Source organism: Chiloscyllium punctatum, chromosome 35 (assembly GCF_047496795.1).
Source record: "Chiloscyllium punctatum isolate Juve2018m chromosome 35, sChiPun1.3, whole genome shotgun sequence".
NCBI lineage: Eukaryota > Metazoa > Chordata > Chondrichthyes > Orectolobiformes > Hemiscylliidae > Chiloscyllium > Chiloscyllium punctatum.
The window spans coordinates 18,857,235-18,883,927 of NC_092773.1; the positions used below are offsets into that span (position 1 = coordinate 18,857,235).

The 26,693-nt window shown below is 41.8% G+C and overlaps 1 protein-coding gene across 3 annotated transcripts in view; it reads right to left on the minus strand.

Annotated features, from left to right (window-relative positions):
• The window catches only part of tet3 (tet methylcytosine dioxygenase 3), a 380,734-nt gene extending 354,887 nt beyond the window's left edge, over positions 1–25,847 (minus strand). Inside the window, exons 1-2 of one of the 3 annotated variants that reach the window (XM_072554173.1) lie at positions 25,480–25,844; positions 17,669–18,571 (exon numbers count right to left, since the gene is read on the minus strand). In XM_072554173.1, the coding sequence (XP_072410274.1) occupies positions 17,669–18,415 (747 nt within the window). In that variant the 5' untranslated portion in view covers positions 18,416–18,571; positions 25,480–25,844. Of the gene's footprint in view, positions 1–17,668; positions 18,572–24,797; positions 24,944–25,479 lie in introns of those variants that run through there. The other 2 variants (XM_072554174.1, XM_072554180.1) reach the window with 2 other exon arrangements.
• Between the last annotated feature and the right edge of the window lie 846 nt (positions 25,848–26,693).

Below are 26,693 nucleotides of genomic sequence, written 5' to 3' on the forward strand. Positions count from 1 at the left end.
GCCCATAGTGTTAGGTGCATTAGGCAGAGGGAAATTGGTCTGGGTGGGTTACTCTGCGGAGGGTCGGTGTGGACTTGTTGGGCCGAAGGGCCTATTTCCACACTGTAGGGAATCTAATCGAATCGAATCTAATCTAAATCCCCGAATGTTGCTAAAATTCACTTCCTATTGGTGTCTGTTCTAAATTGCATTTGACAATTTTTGGGAAAGAATTAAAAATATCTCTTGAATGTAATATTTCAAAAGGAAGACTTGCACCAATATACCACAATCTATGATCGCACAATATCCAGGAGTGCCTTCTGGCCACTAACTGCTTTATAAGTTATCACTATTGCAATGTCGAAAATGTGGCAGCCAATTTACATAAATGCTTGCACAACAGTAATGTAATAATAAGTATAAATGTTTTCAGTGTTATTGATTGAGGGCTAAATATCTGCCAGGATGGTGAGTATAACTCCACTACTCTGAAATAGTGCCATTTGATTTTTGCATATATTTACCGGAGAAGATAGAAGTCCTTGGTTTAATGTTATATCCATAGGCTATCATGCAACTTACTCATTGATGAGACTCATTTCTAATGAATACACAAGGAATGGGGTGGGAGAGCTACGAACACATGTAAAACCCGTGTGACTCACCATCAAAGGGAAGAGATAATCAGAGGGGCCTGAGCTCTCAAATGAGTAGGAGGCCTATACAATATAAAGAATTTCACCTCGCTGGTGTTTCGAAATGCTGTGAAAAACAGACAGCAAAGCTATCAGCAATGTTAAATGCCAGGATGCACAATATAAATAACTTTGCCCACTTACAGCAAAATTCACTTTGAGCTATATGCTGTGGTGTGCTGTGCATCTGAGTATAATGGTCAGGATAAAAATACAGCTTGGCCAGTTACTATCCCTTTAGTCTCACTCTTAGTATTGGGAAGTTTTCATCTCAACCAGCACCAAAGTCATGGAGTTTCGTGTCAATTTTTACAATTTTGACCAAATCTGATTTTGCGGATGTTGAAAATGCTAAATTTTAAGTGAAAATAAATAACAGGTTCCCAATCAGCTTTCTCTTATCTAGTTCCCTTCCTCCATCCCCTTAAGGTCAGAAGTCTAATGCTGTGATTAATTTGTGCCATACGAGTAAAGATAGTTTAAAATGTAGAAGAATGGAAATTGCACCAAAGGTTGCTGGAGTATTTAACTGATCCCCTTGTTGTAAAAGCAGAAGGCTGAAAGGGCACAGTGTGAAGGAAGAGGCAAAGCATGCCATTACACTGTGACGCTTCATAAACAAACAACTGCGTCTGACAGGAAGACTGAGGGTTGGATGGCATTAATTGTGGAATGCTCCTGCAATACTGCTTGGAAATCTTCCAGCATACCTGAAACGAGCAACTCAGTGTTTCTCTAGGCCCCTCTGCCACCCCACCAAGTTTCCAAAATCCCATTATAAATACATTACTGTCCGAAAAAAAATTCATGTTGGCTTTCAATTATTCTCATTCTTGAAGAAACAAATTGCAAGCTTTTTCCATGAAATCGCTCCTTGTTATTAAATATGCTATTACTGTTAGTTCTGACAGCTGTAGTATCCCGTTTCTTCATCCCTTTCCTTGGGCCTCTCTTAGGTCTACAATGGCTGTTAAAATGTACAATTCTCAGCTATGTCAATGCTGCTTCAATTGTTGCACAGACCAAAATTCAAGATCTTCAAGCACATGGAGCCTTACTCTCAAAGTGATTTCCTAAATGGTCAGTTGTCAAACTTTGGCCAAAGCAAGCACTGTTTCCTGAAAGCAACCAAGGAACCTAAACCATTAAAATTGCACAGGTCTGTTTGCTGTATGCTTACAGCACACTTTCTATGCAACATCATCAGAAGCATGTAGAACCAGTTGTTTCCTTGCGTCTGAAACAACTGGGGAGAGAGGTCATGTAGAGATTTTTTAAAAATTATCTGCTGCACTTCCAACTCAGAGAATATGATATTTATGAATCTAGCTTTGCAATTTAACAGCACAAAAAAACTTAGAAGACAGTTTCACACCAGAACCACATGCATAAAGCACAAAAGCCATGCCACTGCCTAATGTGTGTAAATTTTTCTGAGCACCATTTTTTGGGTCCAGCAGCTTTTTTTTCCCCACACTATTGCTAAAACCAAACCAAACCAGAGAAAAGCTGCGCTCAGAAAACTGGCAACACCCCTTTCATTGTACAAGTGTTTTTTTAATAACTTGAAAGCCTTCTGCCTGAGGCAGTATCTATTAGCTATGATCAAACCCTTCAACCCGACTTTTCAAATTGACCCTAAAACCCTTCAACCCCAGACTTTTCAGAGTCCATGTCATTTACAACCTCTCTGACAAAAAAAGCCTAGGACAGCATGACCTTGTTAAAGGAGCTGCATCGTCACAAGTTATTTAAAACTAGGCTTCTCTCACACAGTGGCCCAAACACTCCAAGTTGGATCATAATCCTCCAATGAATTCTGGATTATAGGCACATATGTAGCGGGTGCAATATCATTCATGATCTGCCCAGTGAAGCCTCCTCCTTAAGCCCTATCTAATTAAGTATGGCAGATACAGTACAAAGCGGGAGGTCCAATCACAGAAATGTAGCAGTAATCCAGCAGATCCATCAATAGTGGTGGTACTGATGAGGCAGGCTTGAAAGAACACCTTGACATAGCCTGAAGCTAGAAGAGCAATTGAGATGAAGGGGAATTCATCAACAAGCCTTGTAGACCCTGGTCCTGGAGTCACATCAAAAGTGCATAAGAATATAAAAAGTAGGAGCAGGTCAAAGCAATTCAGGCCCTCAAGGTTGCTTTAAAACAATCATGACTGATCTTATCTTGTGTTCAACTCCACTTTTTGTCCCACTCTCCATAATCCTTTAACCCATTACTTCTTAAAAATCTATCTTTCTCCTACTCAGATTTATTCAATATCCTTGCATCCACAGACTGCAGCTAGCAACCTACTCTGTTCTACTGGTCCCATATTATGTCAATTTATATTCCATGGGTAGACAGCTTTTAGCATTAAATATAATACAGGTGCTGAAGATCTAAACATCATTGAAGCTGAATAAGTATACGCAAAAGACAATTTAAGTAATGGGCTTGAAATATATGGAGATTAGTTAAAGAAATTTCAAAAGATGCTGGTCATCAATGTCTGGACGCCAGTTCTCTAAATTTCTTCCAACTACTAGCTCTGAAGTCTTTGAGACAGAATCCATTTTTTAAGAGTTTCCAATCTCTTACAGCAAATAAAGGGAGTGAGAAGTCAACATTTCTCAGAAAAAAGCTCAGACACCCGAAGAAATGAGAGAAAAGCAAAGGATTAAGAAAATAAAGATGACCACTCAAATTGCACACTTTGGTGTGAATTGATTCAAAACAGTGGATGTATTTGGAGAAGGATGAGTAGATTTCAGCCTTTAAAATATTAAATTTTGTTAAAAAAAAATTGTTCCAAGTAAGGATAAAGGTAAAGAAAAGACTGTTGGGGGAGGGGAAAGGCAAAGATAAAATGTCGGGTGAAAAGGAGGATCAGAATTGAAAGCAATTCCTGTGAACTTTGGAGTACCAAATTCCACAGATTCATAACTCTTTGAGAGAAGTAATTTCTCTTCATTTCAGTTTTAAATCTGCCATCCAATCTATCAATGGACCATGGAGCCTCCAGTTCCAAAGGTCAATGGCATCCAATACTGAGCGTAGGAGCAGGTAGCAATCCAATCAAAGACAATTATCAGTGCTGTTATCAATGGCCCTCCCATTGGGCCTAAAATGGCTGCCTGCTTCCACAGACCAGCAGCTGACTCAGGTCCAGCGACAGAGAAAGTCTCCAGAGAAAGGAATGGGTTGAGGTGTCCCAACATGGGTCCCAATATTGTTGTGGCCTCTTGGGGCCAGGAAAATTCAATTCTCAAATTCTTTCTGAACAATCTAATGCACAAGTTATAACTTTTCAATATACCTTGGAATATTTTTAAAGCACACATTTTTCGATGAATATAAGTAAAGAAAGGCAAGAGTGGACATTGGATTGCTGGAAAACGAGGCTGGAGAAATCATAATGGGTAACAAAGAAATGCCATCGGAACAGAATAGGTGCTTTGCGTCAGTATTCACAGTGGAAGATATCTGCAGCATACTAGAACTTCATGAAAGTCAGGGGAAAGAGGTGAATGTAGTGGCCATCACTAAGGAGAAGGTGGTGGAGAAGCTGAAAGGTCTCACTTGGACTAGATGGACTACAAGGAGTTCTCAAGGAAATAGCTGCAGAGGGTGTGGAAGTATGGGCGGTGATCTTTGAGGAATCAGTGAACTCAGGAGCATCCCAGAGGATGAGAAAATAGAAAATGGAACATGCCTGTTTAAAACGGGAGGGAGACAGAAGATGAGAAGCTAAAGGCCGGTTGGCCTGACCTCAGTCATAGGCAAGATTTTAGAGTCCATTATTCAGGATAAGATTGCACAGTGGTTGGAAGTGCATGACAAAATGAGGCCGTGTCAGCATGGTTTCATCGAAGGAAGGTCATGCCTGCCAAATCTGTTCGAATATTTTGAGGAGGTAACAAGTAAGTCAAACAATGGAGTGACCTATTTCAATTTCCAGAACATCTTTGACATGGCACTGCACATGAGGCTGCTGAGATTTATGGACAGTGCAATTCAGGGCATGGTCACCTCACAACTTAAGAAAGTGCAAGCAGAGAGGGAATGTAGGCAGAGACCCAGGTTCCATTCCAGCTTTATTCTTGCTTAAATTACACCTTTATTCTTGCTACCAAAGGGCATAACTTTCCCTCATTGTATTCATTGTATTAGGGGCGAGGTACTGGCATAGATACAGCTGACTGGCAGAAGGCAGGGAGTGTGGATAAAGGAGTCTTTTTCAGAATGGCAGCTGTGGAATTCTGCAGGAGTCAGTTTTGAGGTCACAACTACTCACATCATATATTCACGACCTGGATGATAGAATTGAAGGCACTGGTGCTAAGTTTGCAAATGACACAAAGATAGGTGGATGGACAAGTAGTATTGAGTTGGATGGGCTAGGAGAGTGGGCAAAAAAGTGGAAATGGAATACAATGAGGGAAAGTTATGCCCTTTGGTAGCAAGAATAAAGGTGTAATTTCCAAATATTATGTCCAGATCTTGGTTTTCCCTTAGGACTGGCCTGCATGCCTACATTCCCTCTCTGCTTGCACTTTGTTAAGTTGTGAGGTGACCATGCCCTGAAATGCACTGTCCGTAAATCTCTCAGCCATGTCAATGCACTGTAGATCCTGCAGCCACTAAATCTCCAAACTCAGAGCTCAAATTATTCCAGCTCAAGGCACCTCCTGCGTATATGGTCATCCAGATGACCAAGAGTGTCGACAACTTCCCCACCTAGTGCAGGATGTTGTTTTGAAGTTGAAGGCATGTACTGTACCTTTAACAGAGAGTGAAAGCTGTTTTGCACTGAGAGATTGCAGGCACCTCTCATGTGACTGATTAGCAGTCTCAGAGTGTACTGGAAAACAGGAAAAAATGTGACATTTGGCTGTGAACCAAATACCTTAGTTTTGGCTGTTATGTTGACAACCATTTGAATTTAACCAATCAGTTTAAATTATGCCCCAGGATACTAAAATCCCAATTGGATTTGAATTTAATGTTTTGACAACATCGAACCAATGAGACAATCCGATGTTTGGGGTATAAAGGAGCCGGCATTTTGAGAGTTGGCCAGAGACAGCAACCAACTGCCATTGCCAGAGTAACTGTGAGCAAAACACTCTCAATCAAAGGTACCTTTCTCATCTGAAACATCTTTGCAGCAAAAGACCAAAGATGATCCAGGGAGATCCACAGCCAGAGCAAGGAGAACACCGGAGATGACCGCCGCTGTCTGATTTTGGAATTAAGTTGATGTAATTTCAATACAGGTGGCTATTGGAACAGTAGGTTATGATGCAGTTGGAGGTAGATAACAAGCATTTAAGAGAATAGCCTCCTTTCTTTTAAAGGTTTGTATATAGTTGCTGTTTAATGTTCACTTTTAGATTTAAAGAATAAATTGATATTTTTCCTTTAAACAGTGGAAGTTGGGTATTCTCTGTCACTCATACTTTAACAGGTGATGAGGTGAGGTGAGCTTTTCTGGGTGTTTGGTTTAATTAGCAGAAGGATTCACTGCTGTGGTGTAACAATATGCAAATCACAGTCCTGAGCTCCCCAGACATGCCTTAACCTGATGGACGCTTGATTTTTTTTTACCCTTACTCCAACTTAAGTATAGATGAGAAATCTTTTTCTTATTTATATCCAAAGTCCCACCCAGATCTGTAGTCTGTCTGTCTGTCTCTTTGCAAGGATCCTCATGTTATCCATTCCTTTCAGTGATGTTGACTGTCTGTCATAGGGTCCTCACCTCACCAACTCAACAGGATAAGTTACAACAGTGCATTTTGTAGATGTTGCACCCTGACGCAAGAGAACTGGGAATGAAAGAGGCGGATGTTCAAGTTCTGGACGCACTACCAATCAAATAGGCTGTTTTTCCTGGATGGTCTCAAACTTTTTCAGTGTTGTTGGAGCTGCAGGTATCTGTGTAAAAAAGTTGCCTTTTGCATTCCTTTTTATTCTTTCCCCTCTAATGTTAAACTGATGCCCTCTAGTCCTCAATTCCCCAACCCTGGGAAAAAGACTGAGTGCATTCACTCTATCCATGCCTCTCATGATCTTATACACTTCTATAAGATCTCCCCTCAGTCTCCCATGCTCTAAAGAAAAGGTCCTAGCTTGTCCAACCTCCCCCTGTAACTCAGACCCTTGAGTCCTGGCAACATCCTTGTAAATTTCTTCTGTACTCTTTCCAGTTTACTAACATCCTTCCTGTAGCAAGGTGACCAACACTGAACACAATTCTCCAAGTGTAGCCTCACTAACGTCCTGTATAACTGCAACATAACTTCCAAACTTCTATATGCAAAGCCCTGACTGATGAAGGCCAGTGTGCCAAAAGCCTTCTTCACTGCCCTATCTACCTGTGATTCCACTTTCAGAGAACTGTGAACCCGAACTCCAAGGTCCCTCTGTTCCACTACACTCCTTAAGGTCTTACCATTCATCATGAAACTTCTGCCTTGAAATGACTTTCCAAAACACAAGATCTCATGCTTATCCACATTAAAATCCATCTGCTACTTCTCAGCCCACTTCCCCAGCTGGTCAAGGTCCTGCTGCAAATTCTGATAACCTTCCTCACTGTCCATAAAACTGCCTATTTCAGTGTCGTCCGCAAACTTATTCATCATTGCCTTGTAAATCCTCATCCAAATCATTGATATAGTTCGCAAACAGAAATGGGCCCAGCAATGGCCCCTAAGGCACTCCACTAGTCACAGTCCTCCAGTCTTACAAGTTCAGTGTCTAGTAAATGGGAATCCCCATGATGTTGATAATATCAGCTTTAGCAATGGTAACACTATTGAACATCAAGGGACAAGTTCTCTCTATGGGAGAAATTCATTGCCTGGCACGTGTGCTGTACATATTACTTCCGACTTATCAACCCAAACCTGAATATAGTTCAGGTCTTGTTCAGGACATGGGCTCCTTCAGTATCTGAGGAGACAGAAATGGTGCTGGATATTGTGCACTCACCAGCGAACATCTCCAGTTCAGGCCTGATGATAGAGGGAAGGTCATTGACTCAGCAGCTGAAGATGGTTGGGCTGAGGACACTACCCTGGGCAACTCCTTCTATTGGGCTGAGGTGATGACCTCCAACGACCACAACCATCTTCTATTCTGCTTGGGAGGATTCCAAGCAGAGCAAAGGTTTTCTCAGTTCCTGGTGACTTTAGTTTTTCCAGATTTCCTTGATACTATTCTTGGTGGAATGCTGCCCTGCGATGTCAAGGGTGGTCAATCCCACCAAACCTCTCCACTCTGTCTCTTTTGGCTCTATTTTGGCTGAGGCTGTAATGAGGTTCAGAGCTGAGTGGCCCTGGTGGAACCCAAACTGACCATCAGTGGGCAGGTTATCCTTTTGTAACTGCCACTTGAAAGCAATATCAATGACACCCTGCCCCACGAGGCTGATAATAAGGAGGAGACTGATAGGATGCCAATTGGCTGGTTTGGATTTGGGACTACTTTATGTGCACAGAACATTCATGGGTCATGTTCCACATTGTCATCTAGGTCTTAGTGTCATAGCTCCACTGTAATAGCTTAGCAGTGAGAGAGGTGACCTGGTGAGAGGAAGAGGTGGGCAGAGAGTGGGTTAGGAGAGATGTGGATAAGGAGGGTTATGAGAGATGTGGGCAAGGAGGGTGAGGAGAGGTGTCCACACCAACCCTCTCAAGAATAACCCACCCAGAGCCATTCCCCAACCCTATATTTACCCCTGACTAATGCACATTACATAAATCGGCAATTGAGCATGGCCAATTCACCTGACTTGCACATCTTTGGACTGTGGGAGGAAACCAGGGCACCCGGAGGAAACCCACACAGACCCGTGGAGAACGTGCAAACTCCACACAGACAGTCACCCAAGGCTGGAATGGAACCTGGGTCTCTGGTACTGTGTGGCAGCAGCGCTAACCACTGAGCCACTGTGCTTTACTGGGTGGGAAAGGGGTCCGGTGAGCCCAGAGGGCATGGAGTCAGCTTCGCAGTGAAGAACAGCGTGATGTTCACAGTCGAACCAGGCAGCAATGGCTCAGAGTGACTCATGACTCTTCACCTCAATACCACCCCAGTTCCAGTCACCCTTGCCAGCACATATGCCCCAATGCTGTCCTCCACGCCAGACACAAAGGACAAATTCTACGACAATCTTGCACCCCTCATGAGCAGCATCTTTCGAAAAAAGCAACTTGCACTTCTGGGTGACTTCAATGGGTGCAGACCATGACTCGTGGCCCTCCTGCCTTGGGCATTTTGGTGTGGGCAAAATGAATGAGAACAGACATCGACTGCTCGAGCTGTGCACTTACCACAATTTGTGCATCACTAACTCCTACTTCCAGACAACACCTCAGCGCAAGGTTTCCTGCAGACACCCGTGCTCAAAGCATTGGCACCAACTCGATCTGATCCTATTTAGGCACGCCGCCATCAAACATATTCTCCACGCCCACTCTTACCACAGTGCGGACTCTGACATGGACCGCTCCTTCGTGTGTTGCGAGATCAGGCTACAACCTAAGAGATTCCATTGCATGCAGCAACAGAGGAAACCTTGCACCAATGTCAGCAAGATGTCCCAGCCAGACCTTGTGTAAGAGTTCTCAGAGGTTTTCCAGAGAGAACTCAGTGTCTCGCAACTGTGCCACAGAGAAGTGGGAAACCTTGCAGGATACCATGCACCACACATCCCTGGCTACCTTTGGGAAGATGACATGCAAGACACACAACTGATTTGAGGCAAAGGTAGCTGAGATGACCTCATTGTTGAAGCCAAGCGTGTTGATATTGTGGACTGAAGCTGTTCGTCATACATTTTAATTTCTCTGGTTATGAAAGCTTGTTTTGATAAAGGAAAGAAAGCAATGACTTTGAAATTCAAACAAAGTAGGGACACTGCAGGCAGAGACTGCAGACATCTTTCAGTGTCAGTTCAGGTATCCTGTAATACTTGTGTTGCCTGCTGATATTTGTTGACTGCCACAAGAGCGTTTGAAGTGGAGAGAAAGGTTGACATTCAGAACCTTCAATTAACATTACCTCTTAAAGTAGAAATGCACTCTGCTTTGCAAAGGAAGAGCACACTTGAAAGACTAATATGTCTGCAGCAAACACTGGGAATGTCCATAACATCTCTGATGTTCTTTTGAATGCCCCGGTCTAGACAAAGAGGAGGTAGGCCATCCTCTTCCCACCAGGGACCAGGAAGGTGTCCGTGCAACTGAGGAGACAGTGGAAAGAGATCGTACAGAATGTCAATACCAGGAAGTTAACAATGAGGACATGACTGGAGTGTAGGAAGTAATTACCTCATGAGTATTCTCAACCCTTCCATTTGTTCCTTGACTACACTCGCATTATTTCCAGCCTCACTATTAATAAAACTTTCTTCTCTACTTCACATCACCTTTGCAACCTCCACATTTCACAAGATGCCCCTTGTCCCTACGCTCATGAAAGCTGCATCCTTTACTTTTCCCAACTGCACCTGATTCCACCATTATAGATGCCTGCTCCAAATCTCATAAATCACTCATTCACTAACACATTCCTTCTTTATTGCAGCAGAGATTCACACCTGGGGGAGGTAGGTAGGTGCACACGGAGTTACGTGCTTGCACGCAAAACCTCTCCTCCCTCAAAACCAACATGCTGGGCATTTTGGGCAGAGTTTACAGGGCACTACTGATCAAGGAACTACTTAAGTGTATGATGGCCTGAAGTCAAACTGAACAAGTTATGTGGACTCCATCACTTCAGAGTCCATGAGTGAGCCAAGATGGTTATTTGGTAATGAATGAGACCTTAGAGTACTCTAGTCTGGCTCCTGTAAAGTGTTTACGAGTCTATCTGAGATCTGAACTTGGTTCCATTCATGAAAAATCAAGAGGGTGATGTGTGACACTCAGTTTTTTTTTATGAAGGCTGGGGAGAATTCCAAGATTTTGATGCAGTGACGCTGCAGTAATGGTGATATATTTCCAAGTCAGGATTGTGAGTGTTTTGGAGGGGAATTCGCAGGTGGTGGTAATTCCATACATTTGTTGCCCTTGTCTTTCTAGGTGGAAGCTGTTGTGGGTTTAGAAGGTGCTGTCTAAATTGGTGAATTTCTGCTGTGCATTTTGTTGGTACTTCACACTTTTATTACTTTGTGTTGGTGGTGAAGTGTGTAGATGTTTATCAATATAATGCTAATTAAGCAGGCTGCTTTGTCCTGGATGGTGTCAAACTTCTTGAGCATTGCCAGAGCTGCATTCATCCAGGAAGTGTGGAGTATTCCATCGCAATCCCAACTTGTAGATGACAGGCTTTGGAAAATCAGTATCTGAGTTTCTTGCTGTCAGATTCCTAGCCCCTGAGTCCTTGTTGTAGCCACAGTGTTTATATGGCTATTCCAGTTCAGTTTCTGGTCAATGGTAACTCCCAAGATGTTGACAGTGCAGTAAATAGTGATGGTAATGCCATTGAATGTTGAGAGACAGTGGTTAGATTGTCTCTTATTGAAATGGTCCCTGGCATTTGTGCAATGTTACTTCCCACTTTTCAGTCCATGGCTATACGTTAACTTGCTGCATTTGGACATGGAATGCTTCAGTATCTGAGGTGTTACGAATAGTGCTACACTTTGTACAATTGTCAGCAAACACCCCCACCTCTGTTTTGACAATAAAGTCATTGATGAAGTAGCTTACGTTGTTTGGACCTAGACACTACCCTGAAGAATCCTGCAGAGATGTCCTGGAGATGACTAACCTCCAACAACCACAACCAACTTCCTATGTGCCTGGTATGACTCCAATCAATGGAGAGTATTTCCCTGAATCCCATTGACTCCAATTTATTTCAGGTTAACTGGTGCCACATGAAGTCAAATGAGCATTGATTTGAGGGCAGTCACCCTCACCTCAAACCCTCAGCACTTTTGTCCATGTTAGAACCAAGAACTAATGGGATCAGGAGCAGGACTGGCACTGGTGGGAGCCAAACTGGATGTCAGTGACCACGTTGTTTGCGATTGAAGTGCTGTTTGATGACACCTTCCAAATTTTACTAATGATCAAGAGTACACTGATGGGATAATAATTGGCTGGGTTGGATTTGTCCTGTTTTTGTGTACAGAAAATAACTGGGCAATTTTCCATCTTGCTGGGTAGATGCCGGTGTCACAGCTGTCATGGAACAGCTTGGATAGGGACATGACAAATTCTGGATCACAAATCTTCAGTACTATTGCCGGAATGTTTTCAGTGGCCATAGTCTTTGCAGTATCCAGTGCCTCCAACCATTTCTTAATGTCACATGCACTGAATCCAATTGGCTGAAGACTGGTCATGTTCGAGACAATGGGAAGAGACCAAGATAGATCATCCACTTGGCACTTCTGGCTGAAGATTGCTGCAAATGCTTCAGCCTTATCTTTTGCATTGCTGTGCTGGGCACCCCTGTCATTGAGGATGGGGACATTTGTGGGGCCTCCTCCTCCAATGAGTTGTTTAATTGTCCACAACCATTTACGACTGTACGTGACAGGATTGTAGAGCTTAGATCTGACCCATTGGTGTGGGAATGCTTATCTTCATCTATCACTTCTTGCTAACGCCATTTGGCATGCAAGCAGTTCTGTTTTGTAGCTTCACCAGGTTAAGACCTCCCTTTCCGGGATTCCTCAGGCTGCTCCTGGCATGCCCTTCTGCACTCTTAATTAAACAATGGATGAATGAAAGGAAAAGTATATTTTATATGAACAGACATAAAGTACGCTAATTAGGGAAAGGGTTTTGGGTAACTGCTGACAAATCAAGGAAAACAGTAGCTCGTTACCTGCTGTACAAAAAGGGCAAAGAGAGGCTTTTGTGGCACAGTGCTAGTGCCCCTACCTCTGAGCCAGAAAGGACCCAGGTTCTACTCCCACCTGTTCCACACACATGTAGTAACATCTCTGAACATCTCTAATTAAAAATGTCTAAAAAGGGCAAATGGGTTTTAGGGTTCCGTTCCCAGTGAATATAAAGAAAAAGACTGAATTGCTGTTATCGTGCAAATTTGGTCCTGACTGGATGTCTATGTCTATTTTCTTGTGACGGTGGCACAGTGGTTAGCACTGCTGCCTCACAGCACCAGAGACCTGAGTTCAATTCCTGCCTCAGGCGACTGACTGTGTGGAGTTTGCACATTCTCCCCGTGTCTGCGTGGGTTTCCTCCGGGTGCCCCGGTTTCCTCCCACAGTCCAAAGATGTGCAGGTCAGGTGAATTGGCCATGCTAAATTGCCCGTAGTGTTAGGTAAGGGGTAGATGTAGGGGTAAGGGTGGGTTGCGCTTCGGCGGGGCGGTGTGGACTTGTTGGGCCGAAGGGCCTGTTTCCACACTGTAAGTAATCTAATCTAATCTAATCTTACCTTTTCAGAACATTATTACTTTTGTCAAAGTTTTTTACACATTTGGACATTGAGGTCCACGCAGCAATTTGGATCCAACTTTTAAAAATGAATTTCTGTAATTTAAGTGTTATGTCATCAAATTACTATTTGTGGATAGAATACTTAATAGTCATCTTAATCTTTTCCTTTCGATAAGTGGAAATTTCTGAATCTACTGCCATTTTGAAGAGATGTAATAGGTCTTGGAATTCAGATTACTCTACTGCTCAACTGATCTAAAGTATTGGATAGTACATAAATTCTGGATATAAGCTCACTTGCATGTGAAATGAATTTCACTCAAACTGTAGCTTTGAAAGAAAACTTCCAAAAGTTATCTAACAAGTGACTAATTCATTGAATCTTAATACAAAATGCCTAAAAACAAAGAAAATTTCAAACTTATGGTAGGACCATGGCTAAGTGAAAGCTTTTAATTGAATAATGATGCAATATGTAATTCAGGATGATGATACTAAACGAGTATTTTGCATCAGTGTGGAGAAGGATATGGAAGGTAGCGATCTTGGGGGAATAAGTAGTGACATCTTGAAAAGTGTTCACATTGCAGAGAAGGAGGTGCTGGATGTCCTAAAGGTGGATAAATCCCTGGAACATGATCACATGGAATTTTGTGGGAAGCCAGGGGATAGATTGCTGGACCCCTTGTGAGTTGCTAGAAGGCTGGAAGTTGGCTAAAGTGGTGCCTCTATTTAAGAAAGGTGGTAAGGAAAAGTCAGGGAATATAGACCTGTGAACCTGACATCAATGGTGGGTAAATTGTTGGAAGGGGTTCAGAGGGGCAGGATTTTCATGTATTTTGAAAGCCAAGGACTGAGTAGGGATAGTCAAAATGACTTTGTGCATGAGAAATCATGTCTCACTCTCAAGTATGACACCAAGGTTGCAAAGAGTCTAGTTCAGCTTGAGACAGTTGTCTGAAAGTGGGATGAAGTCCACAGTTAGGGAAATTGTAACAGGGACCAAATATAATGATTTCTGTCTTCCCAATGTTTAAAGTCAGATCAGCTCAAATAAACTCCTAAGATAAATGAAAACTGTGAAAGAACTACAGAAAAAAGTATCAGAGTTAAGAAAGTGAATGAATTGCCAAAGAAAAGGTAGCCAAAGAGCAAAAGCATATAGAAAATTTAAAAAAAAAAGAAATAATAATAAATGAAAATATGTGAGAAAGAAATGGAGAAGACAAGTGGTCATTGAAAGACACAGAGCATAGTTAGAGATGGAAAGAAACTATTTGTATGAGCAGAATGACAGCTGTAGAAATGCAAAGACATTCTGAAACTATTGTGCAGAATCTTCTGGTACTTCATCTCAGAATGAAAGTTCAGAGGTGAGAGAACCACAGCCTAACTTGACCAGAAAGTCTGCTAAATCATATTGTAATATGTTAGTAGATTGGCAATGAGAGAGCTTTCAGCCAGAATTACAAAGCCATAGTAGGAAGCTCTGCCCATCTAAAGGTGCTGGCCAGTCAAATTCCATCCTCTCCAGATCTCGCAGTACATAGCAGAGGTTGTGGGTACTCCTGGCACACTACCGCCTAGATCCCCAGAAAGATAGGGGTTTTTCCGGGGTGGAGATCTGGGGATTGGGAAAGCTACAGAAAGAGAGGCCAGCAATGTCAAAAGCAAGGTTGGGGGTGTCTCTTCAAAGACTTGTCTAATGCAATTGCTGCAGATAAAAGCCACTTCATCACCAAACTGACAGCCTACCCATATCGATCTATAATTTGCATTGGTCAGCCCTTCCCCATCCTTCGTGAAGCTGACATCATTTCAGCCCAGGTAAGATGAGACTTTCAAACAGTTGTCAATTGACCTTGCACAGCTCCTAATTGGCAGTGGTTGCAATGGTCAACCATGTAAATTTAATTTTAGAGGGGCAGGAAGTGGTTGGATATCTCATATCTGCAATCCCACCTAATAATCTCTTCCTCCTGATTGATATTGGCTACCTTGCTATTTTTCATGACATTTCTGCTTCATAATGTTTCCTACAAGTTGATTTCCTCTTTAATGTGTCCTCCTCAGTGTCTCTGCCTTTTCATAACAGAGTTCCACAAATTTCTTCCGTTCACTCCAGCATTTCATCACTTGTTACTTTCTCTGCCCAAGAGATCCTTTCTTGATTCCTCCAAATCTATATTTTAAAGCTATTCACCTGGTTGATCGCCTCCTCCTGAAAGGTCAAAATCTCCCATTCATACATAACAATGCTCCAAATAAAGCACTTTACAGGTCACATTTTGAGACGTTTATTCAGCTTTCTATTTCGCGACCATCTCTCCTTCCCTCGTATGGTCTTTCCCATGACTATTCTTGTTCGTATTTCTTTGTTGCATCTTCCATTGCTGATACTCTGCTTCCTAAATAATTGAATTTCTGAACCTGTTCAGCTTCCCTTCCTTCTCTGAATATCTGAGCACTGCTTGGTGACTTTGAGAAATGCAACATTTTGATTTTGACAAAGTCTTAGTTGCCTTCCAAAGTTCATGCCTTCCTGTTAATATTCTACTTACCAGTTCTTGTAATCTTTACTGCAAGTGCTTTGTCATCTGAAGGGTGTCGAGCCGACAATCTTGTGATGAAAAATGAATGCTAACAGCATGGGGTTGATTGCCACACCAGCTGAGGGGACCAAGAAGCTCCCACATTCTCAAACTCACCCCTCACTTCACGTACAATAATCCCCAGATTAAATGCATCACCAGTCATCTCTCTCAAAGGAGAATGCAGCCAACGGTCCTCTAGTAATATGGCAACTTTACTTCTGTCATCTGAAAATCTAACTGATGTTACCAACAATTAAATTGAGTTGGACGTGAGGTTGCCATGGCATTTTGCAAACCAATGTATTCTGAAGGATTGCAACTCAATCTGTGACTTTGTTAATGACTTTGGATGTAGGTTTGCTCACTGAGCTGGAAGGTTTGTTTTCAGACATTTCGTCACCATACTAGGTAACATCTTCAGTGATCCTCCGAATGAAGCACTGGTGGTGTAGCCCGCTTTCTATTTATATATTTGAGATTCCTCAGGTTGGCAATGTCATTTTCTGTGGTGACATCATTTCCTACAGTGATGTCATTTCCTGTTCTTTTTCTCAGGGGTGGTAAATGGGATCCAAGTCAATGTGTTTGTTTGTAGAGTTCTGGTTAGAATGCCATGCTTCTAGGAATTCTCATGTGTGTCTCTGTTTGGCTTGTCCTAGGATGGATGTGTTGTCCCAGTCAAAGTGGTGTCCTTCCTCATCAGTATGTAAGGATACTAGTGAGAGTGGGTCATGTCATTTTGTGGCTAGTTGATATTCATGTATCCTGGTGGCTAGTTTTCTGCCTGTTTGTCCACCGTAATGACATCGCCAATCCTAGGAAACTCAAACATATAAATAAAAAGCAAGCTACACCACCAGTGCTTCATTTGGAGGCTCACTGAAGATGTCACCTAGTATGGTGATGAAACATCTGAAAACGAACCCTCCAGAACCTCAACCTGAGCTACAAATCTTCTCAAGACTCGTTTTGTTAATGGCTGTTTATCTAAGCAGTTAAAAAAAACTGCACATGATAAAATGTTTGATCTATCTTCACAATCATGTTGATTGGCTCAAAAATTCAAGGAATCAGAGCAAAGAATCAGATCAAGAGCAAGGAATCAGAAAGGACTAACATTCTTACCGAATCTTTGAGCAGTATTATCTCAATTACTATTATCAAAAGTTTTTCTTTTACTCACTTGCCCCTCAAAGGAATTCAAGAAGCATTTAGATGCCATAAATGTGTTTGCTACACGTCTATTTAACGTCTATATTTCCACCATTTTAATAAATCTCCTTTCCAATTTCTGCACTTGCCCTCCTCTCATTTTGTGCATTAGCCCTCAGACTTTGCTTGTCTCCATCCCTCAAAGGCCCCTGCACTGTATTTTGAGCATATGTGGCATCTTGGCTTGGCATTTTATTTGAAAAATGTTAGCACTTCTTCCATACTGAAGTGTCAGCATGGATATTATGCCTTCAGTCTCTGGAGCAACACTTAAAGCCTCAATTTTCTGACTTCAAGCCTAGAAGGCCACTGCTGAGCCAGTTTCGCCAGGTCATACAAAAGCATATCTTTAATACTGGTTAAGCAATCTGTGTCTTTGCAGTCTACCGAATTACATTCAATATCTTTCTCAGCTTTAGAATTGCTTGCAACAACTGAAATTATAATCGTAATGTGACCATCCTAGCTGATAGGCTTTTTTTTCAGATTCCATGTCAATTATTTTTGCTGGAATCCTTGATTTATTGGATTGATCCTTATACCTAGAGAAACTGACATTTTAAAAGGCATTTTTAAAAGTTCTGCTTCTTCTTGTATTGTTATGTAGTGTTAATATTATTTTTAATTGACAATGATCCCCCCCCCCCACTTCTGTGCTCCTTGCAAATTGATAAGAAAGATGAGAAATCTCCAAATTACACATATTGTTAAATTCCTATAACCCTTAATCCCCAAAACTTGAAAATGCTCTCACCTCATGAAAAAGTCCAGGTTTCTTTTTCAGTTCTTCGCATTTCCTCTGTTTGCAGATCTGATGTCCAGTCTTGCGATTCTTGCAATTGCTGCATTCCCCACAATTATCTTTCCTCATGCAAGGATCACATACCCCACAGCGTTTGCGTTTCTTCTTTTGATAAACAGGTGTATCCACTGAACCCAAGACCGATGTTTTTAGTTTAGATGGCATCATTATGGTGTCAACATCGCAGTCCTCATAGCTAGACTTAGAATACTCATCGGTCAGTTGATGGTCTCCCATTGTTGCCCCGCTCTCAAAGCCCTCTTCAGATGTTTCCTTTGTAAATGCTGAGTTATTATCTGAGTTAATCACAGGTTTCATCTTCTTCAGCATTGCCTTTTTTGTCTTGGGGAAAACGAAGGTTATAGCAGAAGATGAAGATAACACGGATTTCTTTGCGGATTTATTCCTGATCTTTGAATTCTGGGTGTCAGACCCAACTAATCCTTTTGACTTTCCAATGGGCTTGATGAGAACAGGACTTTCCGTTTGGTTTATAAAAGAATGAAACGCGTACTGTCTTCGCGATCCTGCATTAGAATTTCCAGATGCGTGGACTGAGTTCCCATTCAGTTGATTGATTTTCCCTGATTCCACACCATTGATGGCCAATGGTTTTTCCACCAGGCTCAAATCTTCTTTTGTCCACTGCCCGTTTTTCTCTGATAACGTACTGTTATGATATTCTGTGGAGTCGAGCATGTTCAAACACAGTTTTCATCATCTAAAGCACCTCAAAACAAGTTATCAGTGCTTCATCGCCATCATCTGAGCCCAATTTCTTCCACACACACTGCTTTTCATCTTGGTTGCTTTCGCTTGGATCAGAAGTCTTGTTCGGAGTTCGGTGAAAAAGGTCTAAGAGGAAAAAAATAATGTGACTGAAACCAAAGTTTGATTGTAAACCTTAATTCTGAACTGAAGTTCACTGAAACCAAGAAGGAATGAGACGTGATCGCATCTAAACACAGATCTCCACAGGGCGCGTACCTGAAGGATGTTTGGGCGGGGTTGGGGAACGAGGTGACAACGCGACGCACAGTCTCAGACTAACGAACGGGCTATTTAAAATTGAGGGGACTCGGAATTTCTTCCCTTGTCATGAGGTAAATCTTTGGAATTCTGTACCCAAACGGATAGTGGAGTCTCAGATGTTTTTAGTGTGTTTTCTCATTTTGCAAAACTGAGATTGATAATGTCTACATATTACAAACATTAAGGGATACAAGGAGAGCGCAGGGGGAAAAAAATGGTCTTGAAGTGGAAGATCATCAGCCTTTGAATAACTGAGACTGAAAGCGTTCAAAAGCCTTAAGAGTCCCCCTTTACCAATTTCCTAGTTTTTATATCAGGTGCATTCTTATGAAAAGATCTACGAAGGGCACCTCAATGCTCAACATTCTTGATGAATCAACGACTTCGTTTGTGTGCAATGCATTGAACGTGGTTGATATTTTTACTTCACATTGGAACAGTTCAGTTTGCAAAACGCAAATTGTAACACTTGGAAAATGCAACAGGAAGAAAAATTAAGATTATTGGCATGTGATTGTATAAACTAAATTTCTTGACTGAAAACAGTGTCAATTATGATTTCAATGTGTCCTAAAACTTGGGGAAGGCAATGGCTTCGCGGTATTGTTGCTTATTTATGATTTGGAGGTACAGGTGTCGGACTGGGGTTAACAAAGTTAAAAATCACATGACACCAGTTTATAGTCCAACAGGTTTATTTGGAAGCACTAGCTTTCCGAGCGCTGCTCCTTCATCAGCTGGTCAAACATGGCTGAGGAATCATCCTGCTGATTACCACATACCATCCTGCCTGGGTGAACAATCAGTATACATCCATACTGAGAAGCGTTGATAGGGTCAAGGGTGCAGAACATACACTGCAAGGGAGACTTCAGTTTCCACTGCAAGAGAGGTTCAGCAGTATTACTACTGACTGAGCTGGTGGAGACCTATGGGCTGAGACACTGGACTGGGTCTGTGCAAGATAGTGAGGGAACCAACAAGAGGGAAACACACATTTGATCTCACCCTCACCAATTTGCCTGCCACAGTAGCATCTTTACACGACAGTATCAATAAGAGTGACCACCACACAGTCCCTGTGGCTTTGAAGTTCCGCCTTTACACTGATGATACCTTGCACTGTGTTGTGTGGCACCACCCCTGTCCTAAATGGAAGAGACTTCTAACAGATCTAGCAACTGGGCATCCGTGAAGCACTGTAGACCATTAGTAGCAGTTGAATTGTACTTCAATCTGCAGCTTCACACTCCAACATGTTCACCACTTTATCATTACCACCAAATCGGGAGAGTGTGGGAGGACATGACAGGGGCAGAAACAGACATACATAAAAATGAGGTGTCAACCTGGTGAGCTACAAAAAGAACAAGGTTAATTGCATGCTGAATTGCGTGAACATCAAGTGCTAGACAAAGCTGAGTGTTTGTCTAACCAATGTATCAGCAGTAAACTGTGCATTACTGCCACATCCCAACATGAGTTGTGGTGGACAAGGAAACAATTCACTGGAGGAGGAGAAGGCTCCACAAATGCCCCCATCTTGAATCATTGAGAATCCCAGCACATAAATGCAAAAGATCAGGATGAGGAATTCTCAACAATCTTGAGTGAGAAATTCTGAGTGAATGATCTATCTTGGCCTCTTCCAGAGATTCCCAGCATCACAGGCACTAGTCTTCAGCAAATACGATTCATTCCACATGATATCAAGAATTAGCTGGAGGCAATGGATACTGTAAAGTTTAAGGTTCCTAGCACAAGTACTGAAGATATGTGCTGTAGATTTTGCCACATCCCGAGCAGTCTTATTCCAGTACAGGTTTAAAACTGGCATCTCGGCAACAATGTGGAAAATTATCCAGGTATACCCTCTACAAAAAAACAGACCAATGAGTGCCTCATCGGTCTACACTCAGTCAGCAGTGAAATGATGGGAGGTCTCATCAACAGTACTATCAGGCAGCACTTGCTTCGGTAATAACCTGCTCACTGATATTCAGGACCACTTAGCTCCTGACCTCATTACAGCCTTAGTTTAAACAAGGACGAAAGCACTAAATTCCAGAGGTAAGATGTGAGTGACAACCCTTGACATCAAGGCTGCAAGAGGGGCATTAATGTCTCAGAGCAAAACTGGAGTCATTGGGATACAGAGGGCAAATTGTCCACTGAGGATTTAGAGTCATAAATGGCACAAAGGAAGGCAAGTGTGGTTTTTGAAGATCAGTAATCTTAGCTCCCAGATATATCTGCAGGAGGTCCTTAGGACTAACCATCTTCAGCCACTTGATCAATGATCTTCCTTTATTGTAAAGTCAGAAGTGGGCATGTTCCATTGATGATTGTACAATGTTCAGCACCATTTGTGTCTCCTCAGATACTGAAGCTGACTATGTCAAATGCAATATATCATGTTTGGGCTGAAAACTGACAAGTAACATTTGTGCCAGACAAGTTGCAGGCAATGACTGTCTTCAACAAGAAAGAATCTGGCCATTGTGTCTTGATATTTCATGGCATTACTATCACTGAATATCCGTCTGTATCAACACCTGGACTTTACCATTGATGAGAACCTGAACTGGATAAGCCATATTATTATTGTGGCTATAATGGCAGGTCAGAGGCTTGGAATCTTGCAGTGAGCAACTCACCCCCAACTCCTAAAGTCTATCCACAAACTGGTAGGTATGAATCAGGACTGTGATGGATTGATGCACACTTGTCAGGATAAGTGCAACTTCAACATCGTTCAAGGCAAAGCAGCCTACTTGATTAGCATCACATCCATAAACATACAGCCCTCATGAGTTCAAAAGATATATGATCAGAATTCGGCCCATCAAGTCTGCTCCCCACAAACAATCAGTTTTGTTCACCATCTATAAAGATCTACTGCAGAAATTCACCAAATCTCCTTCGAGAGCAGTTTCCAAACTTAAGATCACTGCCAATAAAAATGATAAAGGTGAAAAGTGGAACCTTTTATACCTAAAGTATAGTGTTGGCTTTGGGGGTTGGTTAGCTCAGTTGGCTGGATGACTGGTTTGCAATGCAGAATGAGACAAACATTATGATTTCAACTCCTTCACTGTTTAAGTTACTTTGAATTGAATTGAATATATTGTCACGCAGACCGAAGCACAGTGCAAAGCTTTGTCTTGCGAGCAATACAGGCAGATTACAAAGTAGCATAGATAAGTAAATAGTAGATAAACAGCAGCAAAAACAAAAACACAGGGACAGACAAATGTTAAGAGTTTGTGTCCATTCAGTATTCTAACAGTAGAGTAGAAATTGTTTCGAAATCAGCTGGTGCCTGTGTTCAGGTATCTATACCTTCTCCCCGATGGTAGAGGTTGTAGAAAAACATTGCCAGGGTCGGATGCATCTTTGAGAATGCTGGCAGCCTTTTCTTGACAGCAGGCCTGGTAGGTGGATTCTACAAATGGGAGATTGGCCTTTGTGATTGTCTGGGCTGAGTTCACCACTCTATGTAACCGTCTCCAATATTGAATGGTACAGTTGCCATACCAGGTAGTGATACATCCAGACAGAATGCTCTCAATGGCACACCTATAAAATTTGGCAAGGATATTCGCCGTCATGCCAAATTTCCTCAGCTGCCTGAGGAAGAAGAGACATTGTTGGGCCTTTGTAACCAGTGCATCCACATGAAGAGTCCAAGAAAGCTTGTTGTCGATGACCACTCCCAGGAGCTTGACACTTTCCACTAATTCCACCTCTTTGCTGTTAATGTGTAGGTGGGCATGAGTAACATCTCACCGAAAGTCATTAATGAGTTCCTTGGGTTTACCAGCTTGAAGGTCTCAACTTTGCTTAATGTATGATGACTCTTAGGTTAAATCACCAGTAGTTACTTCTCTCTGAAAGAGTGGGACAATAGTGACTTTACCTTTATCCGGCATGGCTTGATTTGGGTCAATTCCTCTCTTTGACTTTAACGAGAGCTTCTCACAGCGGCAGTTCAAACCTTAGGTGGGTCTCCTAGCAGAAATTCTGGTATCATGACCTTTGAGATGGCAATTACTGCTGCTTTGCTTCACCCCACCCTGAATCTCATAGGTTTTCTCTTCCCTGTTAATGACTGTCACGGGTCTCCAATTGCACCACACTCCCTTCCCACTGCCTCTCAGTTTTCACCAGGGGTCAAAACAATGTTCAAACCTTAAAATAGATTCACAGTTGAAAAAAAGAAGATACATTAACATCTGGGATAGTTATCTTTCAAAATTGTGCAATCGTCCCCATTGTGGAATTTGTTTTTGGAACCCATTCAATCTTAATTGTTCAGGAAGGGAAATATTGTTGTCACACACAAGAATGAGTTTAGAGAATTAGTAAAAATTGAATTGTAAGTGTTTCTTATGACCAATCACCTGCTACTTCTAAAGAAAATAGGAAAGTAAACCATGAAAAAAAAGCAACTCATTAAAAATAAGAATAAGCAAATGCTTAAAAATTGATAAATGTTTCAGAGTAATATGTCCAATGAAGTGCAGAGAACAAAAAAATAGAAATATGGGAGGAGTCTTGAAAGTGGAGTCTCGGGTAGATAGGCTAGTGAAAAAGACATTTAATATGCTTTCTTTTATTAGTCAGAGCACTAAGTATATGAGTTGGGAGTTCATGTTGTACAGGACATTGGTTAGGCCACTTTTGGTATATTGTGTGCAATCCTGATGTCCCTCCTTTAGGAAGGATGTTGTGAAGCTTAAAAGGGTTCAGAAAAGATTCACAAGGATGTTGCCAGGGCTGGAGGGTTTGAGCTATAGGGAGAGGTTGAATAGGCTGGGGCTGTTATCTCTGGAGCATCGGAGGCTGAGGGGTGACCTCATAGGGGTTTATAAAATTATGAGCGGCATGGATAGGATAAATAGAAAGGTCTTTTCCCTGTGTTGGAGGGGAGTCCAAAATTATAGGGTATAGACTTAAATTGAGAGGAGAAAGGTTTAAAAGGGACCTAAAGTGTAACTTTTTCCCACAGAGATGGTGAGTGTATGGAATGAGCTGCCATAGGAAGTGGTGGAGGCTGATACAATGACAGCATTCAAAAGACACCTGGATGGGTACATGAATAGGAAGGGTTTAGAGGGATATGTGCCAAGTGCTGGCAAGTGAGACTAGATTAATTTAGGATATCTGGTCAGCATGGATGAGTTGGGCCGAAGGGTCTGTTTCCATGTTGTACACCTCTATGACTCTACGACTATGACTCAATGAGTTGGGCACACAGCCTCTGCGCTTGCTATGCTTTTCAAAAAGACTATTCAGATATGGCCTCAATTTCACATTTCAGCTGGTTCACCATGATTTTCCACTGCCCTTTAGTTCAAGGACCTGTTTGTCAGCCTTAGCTTCCACAATCCACAGGAGACCACAATTTCAAACATTCAGGATCCCTGAGTAAAATTAAAGGTGAGTGAAGTGGAAAATTAGGTTCTCCAGTTGGAAAGTTTAGGTATTCACCTGATAGGTCCAGTGGACTTTTCCTTGAATTTCTAAGAAGTAATCGATTCCCTAGACTTCTCTGTTTTGATAAAGTATTTAACATATCCATTTGCCTAAAGGAACCCACAAGACAAACTTGGAAAATGTCCCCCTTTTTCTTTGTCACTGTTCAACGTTACCACTTGAATACTTTGAAATTATTTTTGATAATTGTTCATTTCAAAATAATTTTGCCGGAAAATTCTAATCGTTAATATGCCCGAACGATCAGCTTTGCGCGTTTACAATTCCAGATTAAAAACATTGGGAGGAGTGCTGTGTGTTTGCAATTGAGTTTGAAGGTCTTTGTTCCCATCACCGGGATCTAGTCATTAACTGACAGATCACAAAGCCAGCACAGGCCTCTTATTTCGTCTTAAGCTTTACGAATTTCTCTGATGTGAATTGATTCAATAATTGACGCGGGCAAACACTGTAATAACTTTTCATGCAGGTTGGGAAGTATTCCGAACAGTGATAGCGATATGACTTCCTCTGCCAACAATGGATGTGTGACAAAGCCTGATCTGCTCACCAACATATTTGGCCGGAACCGAGTGAAAATACGATTTCGCCGCTCCTGGGATCGAGTTGCACAGGGATTGGTTTATCCTGACGTTCAAACAATACGCTTCTCTTCATTTAAATGAGTCCCTAACTCATTTCAATCAGTCTGGTCGGACTGTTGCCGGGGGAAAAAAAAAGTTCCAAGACTTCCCTAAAGCCCCAGCCCTCAGCACGTGGCTGAGAAAAAAAGGGGAACTTTAAAGTGCCATACTTTGAATCTCTTCAAAGTGCGTGGTCGGGGAACAGAATGGATTCACAAGCCGTTTGCAATAGTGTGCATCCCAGACCTCCGACCCAGCCGCGCTTGGCTTGGAATAGCACAGGCGGGCTCAAACAATAGAATGAAATTGCAAATGTACAGGCCCGCCGTGCATATGACTATGTATCGTAATATAGTGCACGGTACACAAGGACTGAACAACTAAAATGACTTTTTTTTTGGACACAATTGTTTCTTTTGACAAATTCGATCTCGTCGCGTCCGTCTGTCTCATTGAATTTCCGAGTTGCTTTGTTATGGGATTCGATGTTACTTTAAAGAAAAGAACCTGGAGTTGCCTGTTCTTTTTAAAAAATATATATAGTGACTATAATGTCAGTGAATCCGTACATATCAAATGAAGATAGTTCTCTGAACAAAGCAGACTTACCGGGCGAAAGGAACGCCTGAACTAATGTTGTCTTTGGAAGAATGAAGTCACATTGTTCACGACAGTGAAAGTGCAAGTGATCGTTTGAAAAGTCTGCAGAAAGATGAAAGAGTCCCCAGAAAGGCAACGCACGTTGCAAGCGTAAAGCCCAAAAGCAACGTGTGTTGCAAGTGATAAAAGGGAAGCAGTTTAGCAGAACACTCCCGGGCCCCCGTCCCCTTAGCGGCAAAATGAGGTTAATGTGTAAGAACCGTCGCTTAGAAACTGTGAAACTGACGGGGCGGTTGGGGGTTGGGGGGAGAGGCGGTGGGAGGCATCATCACAGTCGGTCTTCCTGACGAGCAAAGGGGAGACTTTTCTTGCCAAATCCAGGAACAGCTGTCTGATATAAATCAACACCGCAGTAAACCTTTATAAATGTCGCAAATATTTCCCAAGATCTCCCTTGTCTCGACTGATTTCAGTCTAAGTCGCTTAAATCGATTCGTGGTTGGTACTTTGTACTCTGGAAATGTGATGTCCTTAACTGAACTCCTGTAAAAAAGCATTGCGACACAACAGCTGGACTTTCCGGGTTTTGCCAAATTTTTACATGGTGAATATTCCTCCAAGTCAGTCATTGACTTAAAACGTGATTGAAGCACAAGCTAATTTGAAAGGCTTTTTTATCTCAGTTTAACCTTCAGTTTATAACCGATGATAATGGAGGTAAGGACTTATGTATATCAGTTGTTACAGGAAACATTATTTTTTCTGATTTAGCTCCCAGATTACTGAAATTACTTCAAAAATTGACAGTTGCCATTTTCCCCATAATCAAATGCAGAAACACAGAAGTTCATATTTTTAAAGTTAGTGCTCCAAGAATTCACAAGCTAAATTCTAGTCTATTTGCAACATCTAAATCATGCACATTTTATAATTGAATCTAATTAATTTTTCTACCTTTACTGCCTTGATTGAAAATAATACTGACTGAAAATCCTAGCTATTAAATGCTCACCTGCGACAATTATTTGTTGAAAACTTATTTTTGAACGTATTTAAACCTTTCAAAATATGTGGATTAAAAGACGTATTAGTGAAGTATTGGCAAAGGCAACAATCTACCACCAAATTAATGTAAAGTATCGTTCTGTAATTTTGTTTAATGTGCAACTGTGTCTAAAATCCGAAATGAGGCATTATATGGAATACTTTTTGCAGGATCTCAA